At 36.3% G+C, this 21,331-nt stretch overlaps 1 protein-coding gene across 1 annotated transcript in view; it reads right to left on the reverse strand.

The window, feature by feature from the left end:
* Positions 1 to 590: 590 nt before the first annotated feature.
* LOC129233726 (UTP--glucose-1-phosphate uridylyltransferase-like) overlaps positions 591 to 21,331 on the reverse strand; it is a 68,508-nt gene continuing 47,767 nt past the window's right edge. Inside the window, exons 11-14 of the mRNA XM_054867703.1 lie at positions 12,852 to 12,930; positions 4,689 to 4,855; positions 3,629 to 3,733; positions 591 to 851 (exon numbers count right to left, since the gene is read on the reverse strand). Coding sequence (XP_054723678.1) covers positions 744 to 851; positions 3,629 to 3,733; positions 4,689 to 4,855; positions 12,852 to 12,930 — 459 coding nt within the window. The 3' untranslated portion in view covers positions 591 to 743. The remainder of the gene's footprint in view (positions 852 to 3,628; positions 3,734 to 4,688; positions 4,856 to 12,851; positions 12,931 to 21,331) is intronic.

A 21,331-nucleotide genomic window follows, 5' to 3' on the forward strand; every position in this document is an offset into this window, starting at 1 on the left:
GCATGTAAATCACTCATTTACTTTACGACGTGCACGGTCCTCCTCGAAAATGAAAGTTATGTCATGTGACGCGTATTTAACAAACAGGCTTGAACAAAAAAAAAAAAAACAGCAAAATTTTGCTGCAGATTACGGCAAAATAATCGAAAAGTAAACAACTTAAACACCCTGATTACAGGAAAAGCCTTAAAACAAAAGCCTAATTTTATTTCTTTATATTCGAGAAAAAAAATGGCAACAGATCTCTCATCTCAATGATTTTCTTCACCCGCTATACATTTTAATAAAAGCATTGTTATGGAAAGTTGAGATGAAGCACTGAATAATAATTTGAATGGAGGAAAGCCTTCGAAAAATAGGGATTTGATTTTGAAATCTAAGAGTCATAATTAATAGTTTTTAATTGATATCTCCGCTAATTATTATCGGAGGATTATGTTAAATAGCCAAACATGAAGACGGGAAGATGACGAATCCATCGATACCTGGTTCGATGGTCAGTTCACTGTCGTTCGGGAGAAGAAGCTTGGACATAGATAGATAGATAGATAGATAGATAGATACTCAGATTTTATATGTATAAGATTGCTTTCAAATTTCATACACAAAATGGTAAATATAAACTCTAAACATTAAGATAAGACTTTGATATCATGTCAACTGAATGATGGGTACTCCAATAACTTTCATCATTCGACTTATTAATACGTTTATGTGAATCTTATTACTGATTTCATTTCTTTTCAGTGAGTAAGAATGCGAAGGTTGCCGGATACAATTTTGTTCTCCAGACACGCACCATTTGGAATGTCGATTCGATCGCCATGATTCGCAATGATGATGACTGTTCCCTGTAAATAAAATGGTTTTTTAGGTTAGCAATAGAGTAGTTTTTAATAGAGCCGCTATAAAATAGAAGCATCCATTTTGAATCTAGAAAAAACGAATTACTATACTGGCACAGTTACCGCTGTTTTGTCCAGAAAGTAATGTAAATGAGTCGAAAGAGTTTATAGATTGCTTCCAGCGAGCAAGCCGGTCATTGAAGGATCCACGGTTGGCTTTTTAATTATGTACTTTAGAGTTTCTTTGACTCTGTGAAATATCTCAAAATGATGTTTTTTCATGTTAATTTTCAAGTAGGGTAGCGAGAATAAGTTGAAGGGGGTCGCGTCAAGATAGTAGAGCGGCTGCAAATTTGTTGATACTTTGAATATCGGCAAAGAAGTTGGTCACTATAGTTTCCTGCAGATTGCAATCTCTAGAACAGTCATTTTTGAACTGTCTACTTTGTGTTCCTCAAAAACATTCAACAGACAATATATTGAACGTCGTTCTTCTGCCTTTCGCCCTGGCTTACGGACGGTAACTTACTGCTTACATGACTCTCGCTGGTGAGCGTAATGTACTTTAGCTACCAGTTTGTTGGCGCTCTCAGCTTCAATGAGATGACACCTGCCTGCAGCTTGGTTATTCACTATTCCTGACAGAGGAGTTCTAATAAGAACGAGAGTGCAGTCTCAGGGTATAATAGCCGGACAGTCTGGTATTAGTTGCATGTAGTTCAGTCTTAGCCCTTTCTTAAAAGTGGTAGCTTAATGCTTAAAATAATGAGTTCATGATTTCAGTCACACATTTTAGTTTGTCGGGTTATTAATGGCCTTTCAGAGCAGGATGCCGTATTTATAGCTGATTTTTTCATGCTTTCAAAAATCACCTCAAACCTTTAAAATCTCGTATAACAGAACGGCCGACTTGCCCTTCCGTGAAACGCGATGATCTTAGAACTTTAACTGATCTTAAATACAGAAATATCAAGACATGTTCGTAGCTTTTTCCAGAGTATACAGCGGTGAACTACAGAATATGCTATCTCACGATTATAGAAGGTAGATGAAAATGACAGTCGCCAAGTTGAACAAGTTCTGATGAAAGAATTGTTTTAAAACCATCGTAAATGTATAGAAATTTTCAAAAAGAAACGCCTTCTGGTGACAAAATTTTAAGCTATTTTCTTATTTGCGCGAACGAATTCTCATTCTTTCACTATGTTCTACACAAAATTTCGTAAATTTCTGAGCAATAGTTTCGCACAATTTTAAAGTACAGTGAAACCTGTGTAAGTTGACCACTTGCGGTGCACTACTTTAATGGTCAACTTACAGAGGTTGATTTATATGGTAATGGCTAATTCCGTGCCTGATAAAAACGGTCAACTTGGACAGGTGGTCAACTTCACAGTTTTTACTGTACAGTCGTTTAACTATGGACACACTGTACAACAAAATGTAATTTTTAAATTCCAAAAATTTTATTGTCTCGTTGGAGATTTAATTTCTTAGTCTTATTCCGAAGCGGAAACAAGTCCAACTCGTGATTGTCTTCAAAAAACAAAAAAATAATGAACAACTTAGCTCTGACCATCGCAATATTTAATGTTAGTAGAAAGTAAATGGCTTTAACTCTCATCATCATCATAACTGACTAAACATGTCAGTTATGGACCTAAACCATGGTTCGAAGATTTTTCCATAATGACTTCTGATTAATCTTTGATTTCCAGTTCCTTTTAAATGGTTGCGAGAAAATCATATTCTATCGAATCAGCCCGTCTCAACCGCGGTATTTTGATCTAAAAAGCAATAACGTTTTTATTGTGCTGTTCACATGCATTCGTTCACGTGGGTTAATGATGAGATTAACGGTTAATGATAAGAAAGAAAGGTCTTGAAGAATATTCAAGTGATGTTCAGTAAATTTTTTACCCCATGAGGTCCAAATTTATGTTCAGAATTTTTTCAACAGATGGCGCTTCAGATATTATGCCCAGAAGTTAAAAAGGAAGCATTGAAATTCACCGATTTTTTTTCCGATTGCGACATGTGATTGCAGCTGACGGTAGCATTTTTAAAAAATTGTTATGTAGTTTTGTTCATTAAAAACATTTTTAGAAAGATGAAATTTAGTATCTTTCTTTTATTTACTGGTTTACAATCTGCTGCGCCATCTATTGACAAATTTCTGAACTAAAATTTGCAACTCTGGGAGGAAAAATTTGCCGCCCATCACATGAATTTTCTGCAGTTTTTTTTTTTTTTTTTTTTTTTTTGTGTCATTAACCGTTTTTTCGGTTACAAATTGAAAATAGTCAGTCTATTTCAGGACACACTGTATTTAATAATGTTAGGGTGTTCATATGCACTACACAGTTCAAAATTGAATCTTCTCCAATTACCATTTTCATTCATACCACCAAGTATAAGTCGCAGAATCTTCCTTTCAAAAACTGCAATCGTGCTGTCCTCCTGTTTTTGGTAAAGTCAAATTTTCAGAAGTATAAGTTATGACAGGCCAGTGTACATTTCTACAAATTAAAAATGTAGGGCAATATTTGGGTTAAGAAGTTTTTTTAAATCTCAGGTTCCTTACTTAAGAGACAAAGTTTTTAATTTACAAGACCCTATTCAGGTATTAACTTGACTAGACAAAAAATCCTCTTCCATCTGATGAGTCAGACCATGGCTATCTGAGATCTGCCCTGCGTAGATAGACATGGTGAGACCATGCACCAGATGTTGCAAGTGAAAAAAAAGTGAAAACTTTCGTACAAATAAAATGAAACACTTACTTTTAAAGAAACTCCACGGCCGAAGGTAACGTCCCCTGAAACGGTTAAGTGATCCAGTTCTAACATGTCTGGAATGGTATCGAACCTCGATAAGAAATCACGAACCTATTTGAAGAAAAGTTGAATGAATATTATGACTATTTTAATTGTCAATTCACTGCCTACGTCAACCAGCTGGTTTGCAAATTACAGTCAGATCCCGATTTAACGAAACCCTATATAACGAATTTCGCGATTTAGCGAACTTTTCTTTTTCCCCGAATAAAATGAAAGCAAAAATCTCTATTTACCGAATAATAAACCCCGAAATAACGAATTTTTTTAACAGCCGAAAAAAAAGAGAACTATTTCGAGTGAAGTATTAAGGAAATTATCCAAATATCTATTACTCTGTAGTTTAAATTTTCAAATTAACTAGCGTGTAATAAGTCGTGGAATGCTGAATAACAAGTGTGAACTTTCTAATTACGTGTATTTTGCACAGTTGCTTATTAGGGGTTTTAGATAAGGTAAGTGCTTTTTTTTTTTAATTTCACACCCTGATATTACGAATAACCCCCATTTAACGTATAAAAGTTTCGGTCCCGGTGAATTCGTTAAATCGTATAAATTAATGGCAATACGGTAAATAAAGCTTAAATTTTCATCAATTAAGTAACCAAATAATTTCCATAAAAATACCGACAGGAGTCCCTAAAATTCTTGATTAAAGAGAGGTAATTCTTGGAATAAGAACAACGTTTCTAAAAGAATTGTCAATGGAATAAGGTCAAAAAGATTTAAGTACCCACCTTAATATACAAATTTAATTTAGTGCGTTAATGTTGTTTTGCTCATATAATCGCAGAAGAAAGCATTTATAGTTAACAATCGTTTAATGCATTGGGAAATTTACGTTAAAAATTTCCTTAACACTATTGGAAATGTTACGAAACTTTTCAGCTGTAATAAAAAGGTTGCTTTAGGTAACCAATGGAACAGTTTGCCAAGTAACCTTATTTGATGTTTATCGCCAAATTGCTGCATCATTGAAATTGTCACCAAAATCAAGCCAACTTACTTTCAGGAAGTGTTTGTCTCCCAGCTTGACCAGAGGAGTTGTTGGAAACAGCCTCAGCGGACTCATCGCCAAACTACCGTTCCTCATGTTGTAGATGTTGCTCATCACCAGCAGCAAATCCGAAGTCTTCTTTACAGGCAAAAAGCGACTGCGAGGTACGTTGATGCCTGTATATTGAAAATATATGAAGCACTTAATCTAATAGACAAACATTATATCGCATATACTCTGTAGGAAGTAATATAATAGATTGTGCTACTTTAAGGCTGGTTGCTCTGTTCATAGACGCATCAGTTTAGGTTTAGCCATTTTGGATCGGATTTTACATTGTTGCGCTGCTAGGGTTACCACAGCAAAGTTTCGGATTTCGCCAAATTTGCCGAAAATAATATTTTATTTGATAAACAATTCATGTGTGTGAAGGTGTGTGCCGCTAATGATTCCTTAGAGTGAACATTACCCAAACGCGACAACTCGCCAGAAAAGACAACCACTCAAATACGCGCTCCGATACTGATGCATCGAATCGTATAGCGTATCCTTAGTTCAAAAGGGGTCATCCACAAAATGATGTCATGCATTAGAGAGAATAACCAGAAGTGTTACATCACGCAAATTTTTAATAAGAATATGTTTATGAAAACAAAAACGTGACATCATGTGACAAGGGAATTGGAGGGGATCAAATGAAGGGTGACACTTTGTGATAAAGGGAGAGGGAGGGTCAAAACTGTTTGAAAAAGGTGTGATACATTTATGGAAAGCCACTAAATGAACGTCACGTCTAATTTCACCGTCTCAGACTTCTCTGACGTCTCAGGTTAATAGCTGGAGCACCAACTAAGTCAGGGATCGAAAGAGGTGGGGGGGGGGGGGGGAGTGAGGGGTAGCGTCCTAAATAGGTTTCTTTTTTGTTATTTGTTTAAGTTTTATTTTTATTCATTTTATTTTTTTTTATTTATTTATTTATTTGAAAATTGGGCTATATTTTAGGACATCAACATTTAAAAAAAGATGACCTCAAAAAATCGGGACGAATAGGTAACGCACACTTCTTCCTTCTGGGCGAAGTTACATTTCAATTTGTAAGAAATATTTGCAAGAAAAAAGCTTATTTATTTGAAATTGTTAAGATTTAATTTTTACTTTTGTGAAATAAATCAATCTATTCTGTAAGAAAAATCATTTTTTTATATTTAGCCTTTTCCCCCTTACCCAGTTGCCCATACGTCACACGTTCTGTAGTGCGCGTGCATTCGCATTTTACGTCACAGCAGTCTGAGACGCTGAGCTGTAACGTGGCGTTCGTTTAAATATCTTCTCGTGATATTTTTATTATTTTAATAATCACCCTTTACTGCTCACATTTGTTGTGTTTCGAAAAATTTAAAGAAAAAAATGAAAGAAAGAAAAGTTGTCAGTAGACAAACTGCGAGGAACTGGCAGTATTGAACTTCTAACGCAATTTTATTCTCCCACTAAAAAGAGAATTTTTTTTGCAAAAAATATCAGACCCAACTGTGACAACAAAACTTGTCACAATTTCAAATAATACCTCATACTGAAAATCAATTAACTCCATGCACCCGACCTAGATGTCAGCACCATACAGCGCATCGAATGAAAACCCGTTTTTCTCCCAGCCTATCTGGAGAGAGATCATTTTTTTCTCCTTCCCGCCACTTGCTCGGGTAGCCATGGAGAGACGCGGTCGGGAGAAGAAGGAGGCCTGGAAGAAGCGGAGAAAGAGAGAAGCTTTTCTTTGGTAGAATGACTCAAGTATGAAACAATAGAAAAATCAACTCTCCACCCCAAAGATCACCGTCTTCGGCCCAAGTGGAATTAAAATGCAGGCTTGAATAAAACACATAGTGCCCGATGGAAGCAGATGGTGGCCAGAAACGAGCAACTCTGAACATCTGAAACATAGCCCCGGCACGACTGATCACGTGTGAAAATGGCGCAACGACTTCCCACCGCCTGAGCCATTATCGTATTCCCGGAGCAAAGAGCCTGACACAGCGGAGCAGCCCCAGCGCAGCAGAGCAGCCCCGGCACGACTGCACGTGTGAAAATGGCGCAACGACTTCCCACCGCCTGAGCCATTATCCGTATTCCCGGAGCAAAGAGCCTGGCACAGCGGAGCAGCCCCAGCGCAGCCGAGCAGCCCCTGCACGACTGAGCACGTGTGAAAATGGCGCAACGACTTCCCACCGCATGAACATTACAATATCCCCGGAGCAAGGGTAGGAAACATCCTAGCACTGTTGGAGAAATGTCCGGCTCCCTCGCCGAGTAAAGGTGAAATCTGTGGCCGATAAGGCGAAGAATCTGTATCTAGTGCGCGTGTCACTCAAGCGAGGGCTCGTAGACGTCGATTCTACGGCCCGCGCGCGACCTAAGGTCGCTGCTATGCTCCAAAATACCTCCGGCGTCGTCGTACAAGTGTTTGATCTGGACTCTGTGGGTGAGATTGATTTTTTCTTGTACATGTCTATTTTCTTTGCCTTGTTTAACCCCTAGGCGCATGCATTTTACTTTCACCATGTTTGTTTAATCGGAATAATTTCTAATGATACCATAATTTGCAATCATGTTCATTTTAAGGTGTACACCTAGTTCAAGTTATTGTAATGTCTAATGTCTCCTAGAGAGAATAAAGAAGTGTTTTTCTGACCTAACGTTAATCGCTTTTGATGCAGCCTAACTCATACTCCTAACTCCTGTAACCAGGAGACTCTTGTACTAACCACTATACGCAAACAGTCCGACCTGCTGGCGGTAAGTCAACACCCCAGCATAACACCAACTAATAAAAAAACTGTATGAAGTACCTCATTTAAAAAAAAAAAAAAATCAGGCTATGCAAAATACGCTACTTGTTCAGCTGCTTTGTGTATTACAAATTATAATGTATGCGTTTAATTAGAAACTAATGGTGAACAAAAAGATTATCCTTATCAAAAAAAAAAAAAAGATTACAACTTCATTCCCTAAAGATAGCCAAATGTGTTTTACATTATGATCTCTTTCAATCAAAATTAAACTGCTGTTCAATATTTGGCGACAAATAAATTTTATTCCAATGTAAGCCATAGTGTTTTCTTATTTATTTATTTATTTTTTTATTTATTTTAAGGAAAGATTGTTAGGATAGTTTTCACCATTGAAACAATTTGTCATTGCCAGATTCAAGCTTATCTCCCAGACGACACGAACTAATGCGCAGGCACAGCTAAGACTACGAGAGAAAAACATTCTACGGATTAAGATCAGATGCAAGAGACAAAGTCAGTAACTACTTTCAGGAAAAAAAGGGAAAACAACAACTGTGTGAGTTCAGCTGAAAAACAACGTAACGTATGTTAGTTCAAGTCTGCATGTTTTTCACAAAAATTGTGCTAGAAAATTACTTGCACAAAAGAATATTTCAGAAGGAATAAATTACGGATAAATCATAGCATTTGTATCACAATATATAATTCAACTAGTATGTTGTGGCCATCACGAAACTTTCTTCTATATTTTTCTTTTTTTTTTCTGATCCCTCCCCATGCTTGACGAGGAAGCAATATTCCCAACAAAAACAAAATGACACATGCAAAAACTTGACGACTATCCCAATGTCTGAATTATTGCGAAAGCAAAGCAAAGAGCGAAAATTGAAAGTTATTTTAAAAGCCTTGCTTGAATGAATTACAAATATTTTATTTGTTAACAAACATAAGATGGCAACAGTTAAAAATTTTAAATCATTGCGATAATATTTCCTATCATTTCCATACAATTAAAATCACGAGAAATACGCAGACGACAATCTATTACGATTTATCTTTCTTATTGTTGCATTAATAAAAATATTTTTATTCGAAAAAAAAAAAATCAACACCTCTTGGAGCGATCGGCGTCAAAATAGAACCAAAGCCTGTTTACATATGGATTCACATATATTCCAAATTTCAACCAGAACGTAGCATTACTTCTTGAGATAGGGCACTCAAAATGGAAAAAAAGAACGGGTGATTGCGCTACCCCCTTTTTAGCTGTTGACACAAAAATAAAATCAGTTCTTATACCCACTAAGGGCTACTTGCCGATAAATTTTTCTTTCATTCCGTTCATTATTTCTTGAGATACAGCAGTCACAATTGACGACAAAAAACGTTCTATAGCTCAACCCCCGTTTGAGTTATTGACACCAAAATTGAATCAGCACCTGTTCCTGTTAATACCAACATATGGATCAAATTTTGTTTGATTCCGCCAGTTACTTCCTGAGGAATAGCAAGCACGCGTAACTCGAAAAACGTCCCATTGCTCCACCCCCCTTGGAGGAATTCGCGCCAAAAACTAATGGGCACACGTTCACATAGGGGCACATATGTGTACCAAATTTCGTTCGATTTCATGCGGTAGTTTTTGTTGTAGAGCGGCCACAAAAAACTGGTCACACACAGACGTGACACACATACACACACACATACAGACAGACAGACATTTTCCAAAAATGATCGAAATGGACTCAGCACACCTCAAAACGTTCGAATCCGTCAAAATTCGAAATTCGAAAATTTGCACGAATCCAATACTTTCTTCTATATATTAGATATAGAAGAAAGTAAAAATTGGTTTAAAGGAATGAATCCGGCATTAATACAGAACTCGTGAATTTAAGTATAGCTACAAAAAATTAATTCAGCAAAATATAAACGAACTTATTTTTAAACTTTTGAGTGCTTCATTTTTTAAGTCCTATTAGGTAGAGTTAAAAAAAACTGCTCTATAAAGATATTATCCTCTTTGTGCCTGTTCGCTTCTTTGCGCTTTTTTAACCCTCTGCTTCCCGCTGTGACTCTGGGGTTATGTCAAATTTCATAATTAAATTTGTCTATAAGAGTGTTATTAAGTTTTGACCAGCGGGACTTAAATAGTTCCAGAAAATGTTCGCTCTTATTTTGTTGGTGAATAACAAAGAAAATTTGCAGGTAATAAAAAAATGTCTTTGTGCATTGATAAAAATAAACATTATGATTTTATTAAACACGAGTGGTACCCGCATGGTTTTGCCCGTAGTAGAAAATTAAAGGGTCTTTTGGTTCGATTGTATATTTACACTAGTATGTTGTGGCCATCACGAAACTTTCTTCTATATTTTTCTTTTTTTTTTCTGATCCCTCCCCATGCTTGACGGGGAAGCAATATTCCCAACAAACACAAAATGACACATGCAAAAACTTGACGACCATCCCAATGTCTGAATTATTGCAAAAGCAAAGCAAAGAGCGAAAATTGAAAGTTATTTTAAAAGCCTTGCTTGAATTAATTACAAATATTTTATTTGTTAGCAAACATAAGATGGCAACAGTTAAAAATTTTAAATCATTGAGATAATATTTCCGATAAGACGATAATCTATTACGATTTACCTTTCTTATTGTTGCATTAATAAAGCTATTTTTATTCGCTAAAAAATAATGATAATAAAAATAAATCAGCACCTCTTGGCGCGATTGGCACCAAAATTGAACCAAAGCCAGTTTACATATGGATTCACATATATTCCAAATTTCAACCAGAACGTAGCATTACTTCTTGAGATAGAGGACTCACAATGGAAAAAAAGAACGGGCGATTGCGCTACCCCCTTTTTAGCTGTTGACACCAAAATAAAATCAGCTTTTATACCCACTAAAAGCTACTTGCCGATAAATTTTTCTTTCATTCCGTTCATTATTTCTTGAGATACTTCAGTCACAATTGACGACAAAAAACGTTCTATAGCTCAACCCCCGTTTGAGTTATTGACACCAAAATTGAATCAGCACCTGTTCCTGTTACTGGCAACATATGGACCAAATGTTGTTCGATTCCGCCAGTTACTTCCTGAGGAATAGCAATCACGCGTAACTCAAAAAACGTCCCATTGCTCCACCCCCCTTGGAGGAATTCGTGCCAAAAACCAATGGGCACAAGTCCACATAGGGGCACATATGCGTACCAAATTTCGTTCGATTTCATGCGGTAGTTTTTGCTGTAGAGCGGCCACAAAAAACTGGTCACACACAGACGTGACAAACATACACACACATACACACACACACACACACACACACACACACACACACACAGACATTTTCCAAAAATAGTCGAAGTGGACTCAGCACACCTCAAAACGTTCGAATCCTTCGAAATTCGAAAATTTGCACGAATCCAATACTTTCTTCTATATATTAGATATAGAAGAAAGTAAAAAAAAATGTATGGTGAGTTTCTCGCCAATTGGCTGGCCCATTTTACGGTTTCACTGTGATTCAGCCGATGAATATCGGCTGAACGGTCTAGGCGCTATGCGCGTCACAGACATCCAGACATCAAGACAGAGAGACTTTCAGCTTTATTATAAGTAAAGATTAGGAAATAGTTTTTACTTTTCCTTGATAGTGTACAGCAATTTCTGCACAATTTTCATTAAACATGTTTGTTCCCTTAACGTCCTGAAAGTTGTGAAATTTCAGCATATCTCCCATATTATTCAAAGTATCGGTTTAGCAAAGATAATTTAGATAGATACTCAAGGCCTGGAACAAAGAAACACAATTTTTTTTTTTTTTTTTTTTTTTTTTTTTTTGCAGGAAAAAGCAGTTTTAACATAACATTTGTGTACAAACTGTTGTTAACTTCAGAATTTGATAAATATTCAACATCCAATTACAGTGAAACCTGTGTAAGTTAACCACTTGTGGTGCACTACTTTCAACTGAAACAGGTGGTCAACTTACAAAGGTAGATTTGTATGATAAGTGCTGATTCCGTGCCTGAAAAAAGCGGTCAACTTAGACAGGTGGTCAACTTACAAGGATGGTCTACTTCACAGGTTTTACTGTATTTCGGATTTAAGGATTTTGTCAAAGATTGCAAAATATAATTAAAATCCGTAACTGTTTAAGACTTAAAGAAAACAACTGGTATTGATTGATTTAGAACGTAGCGTGCGATCGACAAATTACACCTAAGGCAGTAAGAACAGCCTAGCTGGGCACAGGACCTGTTGTTAATCATCACATTTGTATTTGTATTACAAGAACAAATTTCATATCATGATAAAAAAAATTTCTTTATTAATGTCAATTATGTCTTTTCTTTCCCCATATGGTTTCTAATATTTTGAGACTCCAACCTTTTAAAACTTTTTATTTCTCCGTTTTAATTTTATAAATACGTACATTTATTATGGGCAATAAACCTCCCATGTCACAGGTAAGCATCTTAAAATTTACTGTTTTATAAATGCTATTACATGTATTATAACTTAATAATGTTCATCTGAGGCAGTGAGAAGCAAAAGGATGTAAGCGGCAAGATTAAAAATTTGGAGGTAACCAGTACACATGGTAGGTGAACCTCTCCTCTATCTTGGGGCAAGAGATGGTACTAGTAGCCCTGGTAGTTGCTGCTATACAGCATGATTTTGAAAAATAAAATCAATGAAAGCTTACCAAGAACGTTTTCTTTAAACACGTTTTACTCAAAACTTGAAAATGTCCACTAACATCCCTTTGCTTCTCCCTGCCTCATCTGAACATCAACATTTCTCTAGTAACAATATTCAATTAGACTGTGTTACATATTTTAAGTAACTGCCCAAATTTTAATCAAATACGTTTTAAATATTTTAATGATTTTAACCCTACTTTGAAGGAGTTGCTTGGGGTCCAACCCCATCACAATTTGTACTCCTTCCTCCGGGAGATTGGTTTCTCCCTTTTAATTTAGTGCTTGTATCATTATATATGTGTCGTTATGTGATTTTGTCCTTTTCATATTTTTATTTTATATGGTTTCTTCTTTTTTGTTTTCAAAGACTTTATATTTTAAGCTACTTAGTTTTATGTTTTCTACTTCAACATACTTTTACTTTTAAAGTTTACTTGTTTTGTACTTGGATAAGAAATTAATAGTATAAAGTATAGAATTGTTTGGCGCAGTATAGCCCTGAAGGGCTCTTGCGCCATTAAATTCAAATAAACCAACCAACCAATATTCAATAAACGAAATAAATTATCATAAATATAGACACATTTTCCCAGGATCAACCATCAAAGACCGCTACTATAAAAATAAAGTTATTTTTTCCTTAAATCTTTTCAACAAATATATGCTTACCAAGTGCTCCTTCAAAATCTTTCATCGCAGCACCAGCGGCAGTTTCTAGCTGAAGAACGTTTATTCCAGTGTCTAAATGCTACAAAGATACGAAAAACTATTTAATGTTATGTCCCAGCAAAGAGGAAACTACTTTTAAAAGGAAAAGAATCTGTCATCTTCCTACGATGGTCTACAACAATAGAATCAAATACAAAACAAAAAGTCCTTTTTTGACTAAAAAATGAGCTGATGTGAGCCTCACGTGATTTCCTTTTATTCCAATTTAATGTCATTTTCCCGATATTGACAATTTTAATGTGATTCAATAGTTTACTCTCTAAATATCATCAACAATGCCCAAATTAAAACCAGATTTTTAAAAAAAATCTCCAAAGTTGTCGCCAAGTTGACGAAAAAAATGGGCGACCAAAAGACTGGCGATGTATCGCCAAGTGTTCGACAAATTGTAACAGCACTTGAGTTTACATCGAAATTAACAATGATTTCCCTTCAAAAAGGGGCAAAAGACTCCCTTAGAAACACCCGAATGCAACTAAAAGGGGAGGTGTACAACTAGACCCCACTAGGAGTCTACGTACCAAATTTCAACTTTCTAGGCCATACCGTTCTTGAGTTATGCGACATACATTCGCACATCCGCATATACGCACATACATACATACATACGTACATACAGACGTCACGAGAAAACTCGTTGTAACTAACTCGGGAATCGTCAAAATGGATATTTCGCGTGTACGTTCTTAGGCACTTATCCACGTGTGGTCGAGTTGCAAAAAAAAACTTAACATTCATTCGGAGGTGTGCAAAATGGAAATTAAGGTCGATTTTTGAGTAAAAATTTTTTCGCGAATACAATATTCCCTTTTTGTAAAAGGAAGTAAAAAAGACGACTCATACTAATTACTCTTGAATGATATAAGGGGTCATGGGGAACCTCGGTCGTTGCCCCCAGTCAGTCGTTGGCTGCGGACAACTAATAAGTTCTGGCTCAGTCGTACGGAGAAGATTTCTTTCCTCTTCAGCCTTATGTCCAAATTGTGAACGTGAAGATAACTTTTGGAGCCATCTCTCGGTGGTTACGTCAGTCAGCGTCGTTTTAGTGTCCGGCATATCAAGCTCCCGAATTTGGAAGTGGGCATGAGCTGTGGTACGGATAAGGAGGTGAAAGTGTTATCTATTTAGATAGCAGCGTACGTGCCTTTTGCAGCAATAGCAGGGAAATTATGGTGCGGTAAGCATCGTCATGTGTTAGTTGTGAAAGAGTATTCATAATGGTGGTTCTTTGATTACTACTCAGCAAAGAATTTTGTGCTCGGTTCCAGTTTCCCCTACATGACCCAGTTCCAGATAGAAAAAAAAATCATGTTTTGATATCAAACATTGTCGTGAAGCTCGACATATATTTTACGGATCTCCTCTCTTTCTCCACTATCCTTGATCTCTATGTACGCAACGCTGACCTCCATTCCTCTCGGACAGAAGAAGAAGCACTTCGGTCGAAATGTTTTAAAAATGTGTATGGCAACACAGAGTTGAGCTCGGCTGTGGCGCACGTGGGAAAAAGTCAGTTGAGCCACATCCGTTGCCTGTATCGTCGTGTCTCCTTTTTTTTCTCTTCAACAATTATCATCACCCGTCTTTTTTTTTTTTTTTTTTTTTTTAATGGAATATATATAAAATAAGTTCTACATCAGATGACCGGCGGACATGTAAGAATCGCCTGAACGCTCCACTACGGTCCTGAATAGTGAAAGATATAAATGACCCGAGAGCGTGGAATTTCGCATGGACTCTTCAACTGCGTTTCGTGAATGAGAAAGAGGTCCTCTAGGAATGGATCGGGCAGGGCTGCCCGCTGCTCACCGGGATCAGAACTGTGCCATACGAACTGAACCATGCCCAAAGTGATGATATGAAGCGTTCCATTGTGTGATCGTCCATTTATTTTCTGGAGTCCGGATATATGTGGAGTTAATGGAAGGAGATCGCCGGCATCCGCACCAGCCAGTCATGTCCCCAAAGTAACAGTAAATGTATCGTCTTTTTATCTACAATTTGTGTCCTCATTTCTCCAGGTAACATTTTTATATCTCCAATCCCAGATGATAAGTCACCATGGATACATTACCTTTTTCTATGCATGTGCACAAACTGGGGAGGATCGTGATACGAATGGGTTATACATACATATTTCACACAACGCAAAAATCTAAGTCCTTTAACAATTTAATTTAAAATTCTACTACAACTTCCCCATAAACATTAGAGCCACAGGTACTGCACTAAAACACAAACTCCCAGCCGATTCAGGATGTTTCTAGCTAACGTTTCACCAGACATGTCTCATGCTTCTTCAAATAAAGAAGTAGTTTATAATTCTTTCTAAAATTGCAAGAGCACGAATGAAACTTCTGAACTGATGCTTACCCCCCCCCCCACACACACACATAGAAAATTGGAAAATTTAGGAATTGTCCGTAAATGATGTCTTACATTTTTTCAACATATTTGACCCCCTCCTCCACTTTGTCACAAACCGTCATAGGTAATACTTCATCTTACCTCCTCCACTTCATTTGTCACATCACCAAATTGTTATGCAGATGTGCAATGTCACATTTCTTGTTGCCCTCTCCCTCCCCCTTGTCACAAACTCACATTTTCATGAATGGCCTTTCCCTTAAAGCGTGACATAATTTGTGGGCGGTCCTTTATGTGGAAGTGGATGGGAATTGAATAAAACAAAATTGATTCTTTTTTTTTAATAACTCTTTTTGTTTATGGTTGCGAATCAACTTTAAATGTATTTACAAAAGAAAACATACTTCTTTTTTTCATGCTCCGTCTCAAAAAAAAAACCTTGTGACTAATAAATACATGTCTTAATTTTTTTCATGAATTTAAAGCCCACTCCTTGAATCCCCCGGGAGCTAGTTTGGAACTCGATGGAATTCATTTCCATGAAGCACACAGAGATTCCAGCACTTGTTAAACAATTGGCTATGGAGACCACATCCATGAAATTCCGCATTCTTCTTTGAAGATTTATACAGATGGTATCAGGGGTGATGGGGGAATTTCGAAGAGTGGAGTGTACATTCCTATTCCTACCGGAGCTTTGGAGTTCAAAATTAAAAACCCAGGTTTTTACTCTGTGTTTAGATCGGAGCTTATTGCTCCAATCTAAAGACTCCGATCTTGCCAGAGAAAAGGCTCTGGATATTTTGAATCTTCTTCAGAAACTTTCGCCCGAACACAGTATTCATTTCCAGTGGATTCCTTCACATGTCGGTGTTGAAGGCAATAAAAGAGCAGACTCCCTGGCTGCTTCTCACTGCCTCATATGATCTCGATATTTATTTCCATGTAACATTCCAAATTTTTATTTCTCCAAAATACGTTGTTTTACGCCAAAATGGGAGATTTAACATTAATTTATGTAAAATTACCAACTTTAAATTAACATTAATTATGTTTCTTATGATGATGAAATTTGTATGTAATCAAAAAATGGAAAATAAAGTGATTTTCCAGTTCTATTTACATGTGCCAATCACTGGATCACAAGGTGTCATACACTTTGTTTTCATTAAAAAGTATTTTTTTGTAACCGCAAACACTGGTATTTGCAATTATTTTATCTAGGGTATTCAGTTGTAACATTATTGTATCATTTTTATCTAATCCGACAAGAAAAACATTTTATTTGTAAAATATATATATATATATATATATATATATATATATATATATATATTTGAGCAATCACGATTGCTTATTGTTCTCACTTGACTGTTTTGATGTCCTTTGATTTTATTTTCCCACCGCCACCCTCTGCAGCATCACTGTCGACCGGCTCCTCACGATGCTGCTCCTATAGCGAAAGCCGTCTCCAGGTTGCATCCATGTCCTACACACATGCGCAGACATACACAACTACACACGCACGCACACAAACACATACACACATACACCTACACACACATACACACAACTACCCACACATTCGTGTCTGCACACAGACACAAACACATATGCCTACACACACATACACATACCCCCCTCCCCCACACACACACATTCATATACACAACTACCCACACACTTATGCCAGCACACAGACACAAACACAAATGTCTACACACGCATACACATACCCCTACACACAAACACGCATATCCCCCACACCCAAACGCACACGCCTACATACACACACTCGTGATTGCGAAAAACATAATTTGAATTCAAGATGTCAAAATTCATTTTTTTTTTTTTTTTTTTTTTTTTTTTTTAGATCCGATTCTTCCGTCAAACGAAATTTTATATTTTCATCGATATTTATGAGAGTGAAAAAGGACATTAAAAGTCACCACTTCAGGTTATAAAGATCAAAATTTACCTGCACGTTTAAAATTTATCTCTTAAAGAGATAGAAATGCAACTTTTGCTCCAACTAACAGAAGAAAAAAAAGAAATTCCACCACTCATTCAGATTCTCCTCTCTGATCCCGAGGTAGAAAAAAAACTAAACAAAGAGAAGCGGGGGAAAATATATGATGGTACACAGCTGCTTTCGTGTGATATAGAGTAGGTCTTCTGTTAAAGACAGCTCAGATTGAACCCCAACAACGCAATATATATTGATATTACTCTGGGCGAAAGTAAATCCGTTTAAAGATTCAACGACTTGAGTTTGGATGGAGAGATGGTGGAAGCAGGCGCCATCTGTTGATGAAGTGTGGCAGTTTTTATTGCCGGAATATTTTAATTAGATCACGGGTACGTCTGCAGAAAAACCGAATATTTAGCATAATTTAGAATTGCGAGAAAAACTTCAATGTACTTGATCTCCAAAAAGAATAAAACACAAAAAGTAGGGTCTGGTGGGGGAAAGTGGTCAATGGGGTAAAGTGGTCATACTTCAAATAAACGGCTATAGTTTGTAAATTAAAGTTCGAATGAATGTGAAAATTTTATTTTAGAGTAGGGCAGTTAGAAACTACATTTTGAATACAAAATTTTACAACTGGCAAAATCCTATTTGGTAAAAAAAAATATTTTGCGTAAATATGAAAATTTTCAAAATATAAACACCTATTTTGACTTCCTTGGGAAATTTTGTTTATTATAATTAGGAACAGATTGACTGCACAGGAAGCTTCTTACATGTCTCAAGAACTCTTACTCATACGCAGTTAGCTGAATCTGTTTTAGATAATTTTTTAGAACAATTTAAGTAAGATGGGGTAAAGTGGTCATAATATTAGGCTTAACGAATACTGTTCTTCTAAAGTCACTTAATATTTAAGTATAAGGCAGATATAAATTAAATATTAATTTTACTTAATATGTATTGTTTTTACAGTAAACGGGGCTAAATATTCGAGTATATTCGCGTATATACGCATATACACTCGTGTTCACATAAATGCGCCAATAAATACGTATATGGGTGTCTGCCAGTATTTTTTATCCATACAGCTATACATTCTACTATACATGTATATGCTCGCTTATACTCGTATAATATAAGAATACTTATATACTCAGGTAGACACGTATATACGCGTACGTACTCGAGTAGACACTTACGTACAAGCATAAGAAACACAAGTATACAGGGTGAGTTTAAACTCTTGAGCAAATTGTTAAAAGGTGTTAAAGGGGAGGATAAGAAGCAAGAATCATAAAGAACATATGGTCACAAACACAATGCTGACGCGCTACATGCACGCAAAGCCAGAAACTGATGGATGCAAAAAAGTCACAAATTTATATATTACACAAAGACAATTTTACACAACATTTTAGGTCTTAAGAAAGTTTTAAAGCGATTGATGAAATTAGTGACGTGCAGCTGTGATACATGCGTCGCAATCACAAGTCAATCTTGTTGCAATAACGAAACTTTTGAAAAACTTTCATCAGTCGTTGCGCTTTTGTTGCGATGCGTGTATTAGAGCTACTACAGGCCGTAACTTTTAACAACTTCTCTAAATATTTCTTAAAAACTAAAATGTTAGGTATAATCATCTTTGTGCAAACAATTTGTGCCCTGCTTTGCATCCATCAGTTTCTGGCTTTGTGTGCATGTAGCTCGTCAGTGATTATAACTTCCTTATGATTCTATGCTTCTTATCCTCCCCTCTCACACCCCTTTGATTTTTGCCCAAGAGCTTAGATTCACTCTGTGGGCCGACATGTATATAAGCGTATATACTCGTGCTTCCAGATGATACATACGTGAGTAGACACGTACAAAGATGCACTGGATGTATCGACGAATTAACTTGTGTATACCCGTATATGTATGTATGTACACTTATATATGCGTACATACGTCTACTATACACATATATACTCAAGTATGCACTTATTTTCTCGAGATACAAGTGCATACGCGCATATGATGTTCGTTTATACGCATATATACTCGAATATACACGTGACACGTATGCACTTCTGTATGTAATTACGTATACATGCTTATATACTCATATATACACGTATATACTTGAGTAGTCACATGTATGCATGTATCTGATGTATACATGTATCTACTCATATAGGAACGTGTTTACTCGTGTATAACAAACGACACGTATATATTCGTATATACACGCATGTACTCGTGAATCTACTTGTAACTATAAAAATAGCCGAAGTATACAAGTATTAGGATTATTTATAATGGTTTTACATCTATTTTTAACTATGACCACTTTACCCCATGCTATGACCACTTTCCCCCACCCCATGGGGTAAAGTGGTCATAAAAACATAGGGAAAAAAAGTGCTATAAAACTACTAAAATCAATATTTTTCTTCCTAAAATTCAATGTACCGTGTTCATTAATACTGCAATGTAAAATAACAACAAAAAAAGTTCAAGTGTTTAAAGAATTTGTTGTACTTACTATCCACCTAAATTGAAAACCTACGATTTTATGACCACTTTACCCCACCAGACCCTATAAAATGAGAGTTTTTTTAAAGGGTGATCATTCATAAAATGACGTCACAATGATGTCAACTATTGACCCCCTTCTCTCCTTCGGCAGAAAGTATCACACTTCACCTTACCCGATCCCCTCCCCTTGTCACATGTCACGCTATATTACTTAAACATATCGTTGTAAAAATAATTTTTAATTCAATAAAAATGTATCATCAGTTTTTCTTGCACCCCTCTCCCTCCCACTTGTCATAACTTCACAATCCCTGCTCCCCTCGCAAAGTCTGACATCATTTGTAGACAACCCCTTATTTCACACGTTCGCCTGCAGAAAAACCGATTTTTTCGTAAAATTTTAGAATAGCGAGAATAATTTTAACGTGCTTAATCTTTTAAATTTTTTTTAAGGTATGCAATGAGGTTTTTGGATAGCACAATACTTTTAATAATCACATGTTGATATTATAATATTTTCCCTGTATTCGGAAGTCATATTTTATTGGACGCTGTTCGGTGTAACGTCTTGGAATCTTTGTGCTTATTTAGAAACATTTCCTTTCATTTGTACTTCAATAAAGCCTGAATCGTTTCGATCTTCTTTTGAGCTATGGATATTTTTAAAACAAATACCAAGAAGCTTGTTACGGAATCCAGAGACTACAGTTTCAGCTCAATTTTGGAAAGTTCCATAGCCATAGACAGACTATGTCCGTTACAACAATTTTATTTTACTGCTATCTACAGTGCTGTAGTTGGAGGGAACGCCATTCCCCGTAATATTTGTTTTATTGCTGTAGAAATACTGCAAATTTAATGTTAATCGGTTTCAAAGTACCTTTTTTTAAATAAAAATGTCTGTTTTTAAAATTAGAGCTTGCAAATGAAATTAAACTTGACTTTTTTTTTTCGGCCAAACGAAATTTTTTTTAACTATGACATGTATTTTGTAAAAAAGTGCGTTCCTCCAAATATTTATCTCCAACTACAGCACTGTGGAACTACACTACAGTTATCACAATAAGTTGGATACCACTATGAAACCGAAGAACAGGGAAACAAAGCACAGACCAAAAAAAAAACGAAGAAGAAAGAGAGAAACTGTGAAGTGATGTTGTCCTACGACTTTACTAATCCAGTGTTAGGCATTTACAGGAACTAGTTTTCTTTTCTTTTTTTTTTCTGGTATGAGTTTAGGAAACTGTTATTAAAGTTAGGTGGGCGGAAGTCAAAGGGCTGACTCGGTGTGGGGGGGGGGGGGGGGTACTTCGGTGCCCCAGCAGAATCCAAAATATTTGGTACTGAATTTGACAATAACATGCTTAACCATCGAGACATAGCGTCATCAGTAACTTCCACTTGCACAATTTAGACATGAGCTGATGGGGAAGGAAATCTTCATTATCCTGTGCTCGTGGTAGCTGACACACAGGGCTTTCTGAGCACGATTTAATGAGCACGTTCTCCATATACTTTGCCCACAAATGATGTCACAATGATGGTGGAGAAGGAGTTGTGAAAT

Source organism: Uloborus diversus, unplaced genomic scaffold, assembly GCF_026930045.1.
Source record: "Uloborus diversus isolate 005 unplaced genomic scaffold, Udiv.v.3.1 scaffold_662, whole genome shotgun sequence".
In the NCBI taxonomy this organism is placed as follows: Eukaryota; Metazoa; Arthropoda; class Arachnida; order Araneae; family Uloboridae; genus Uloborus; species Uloborus diversus.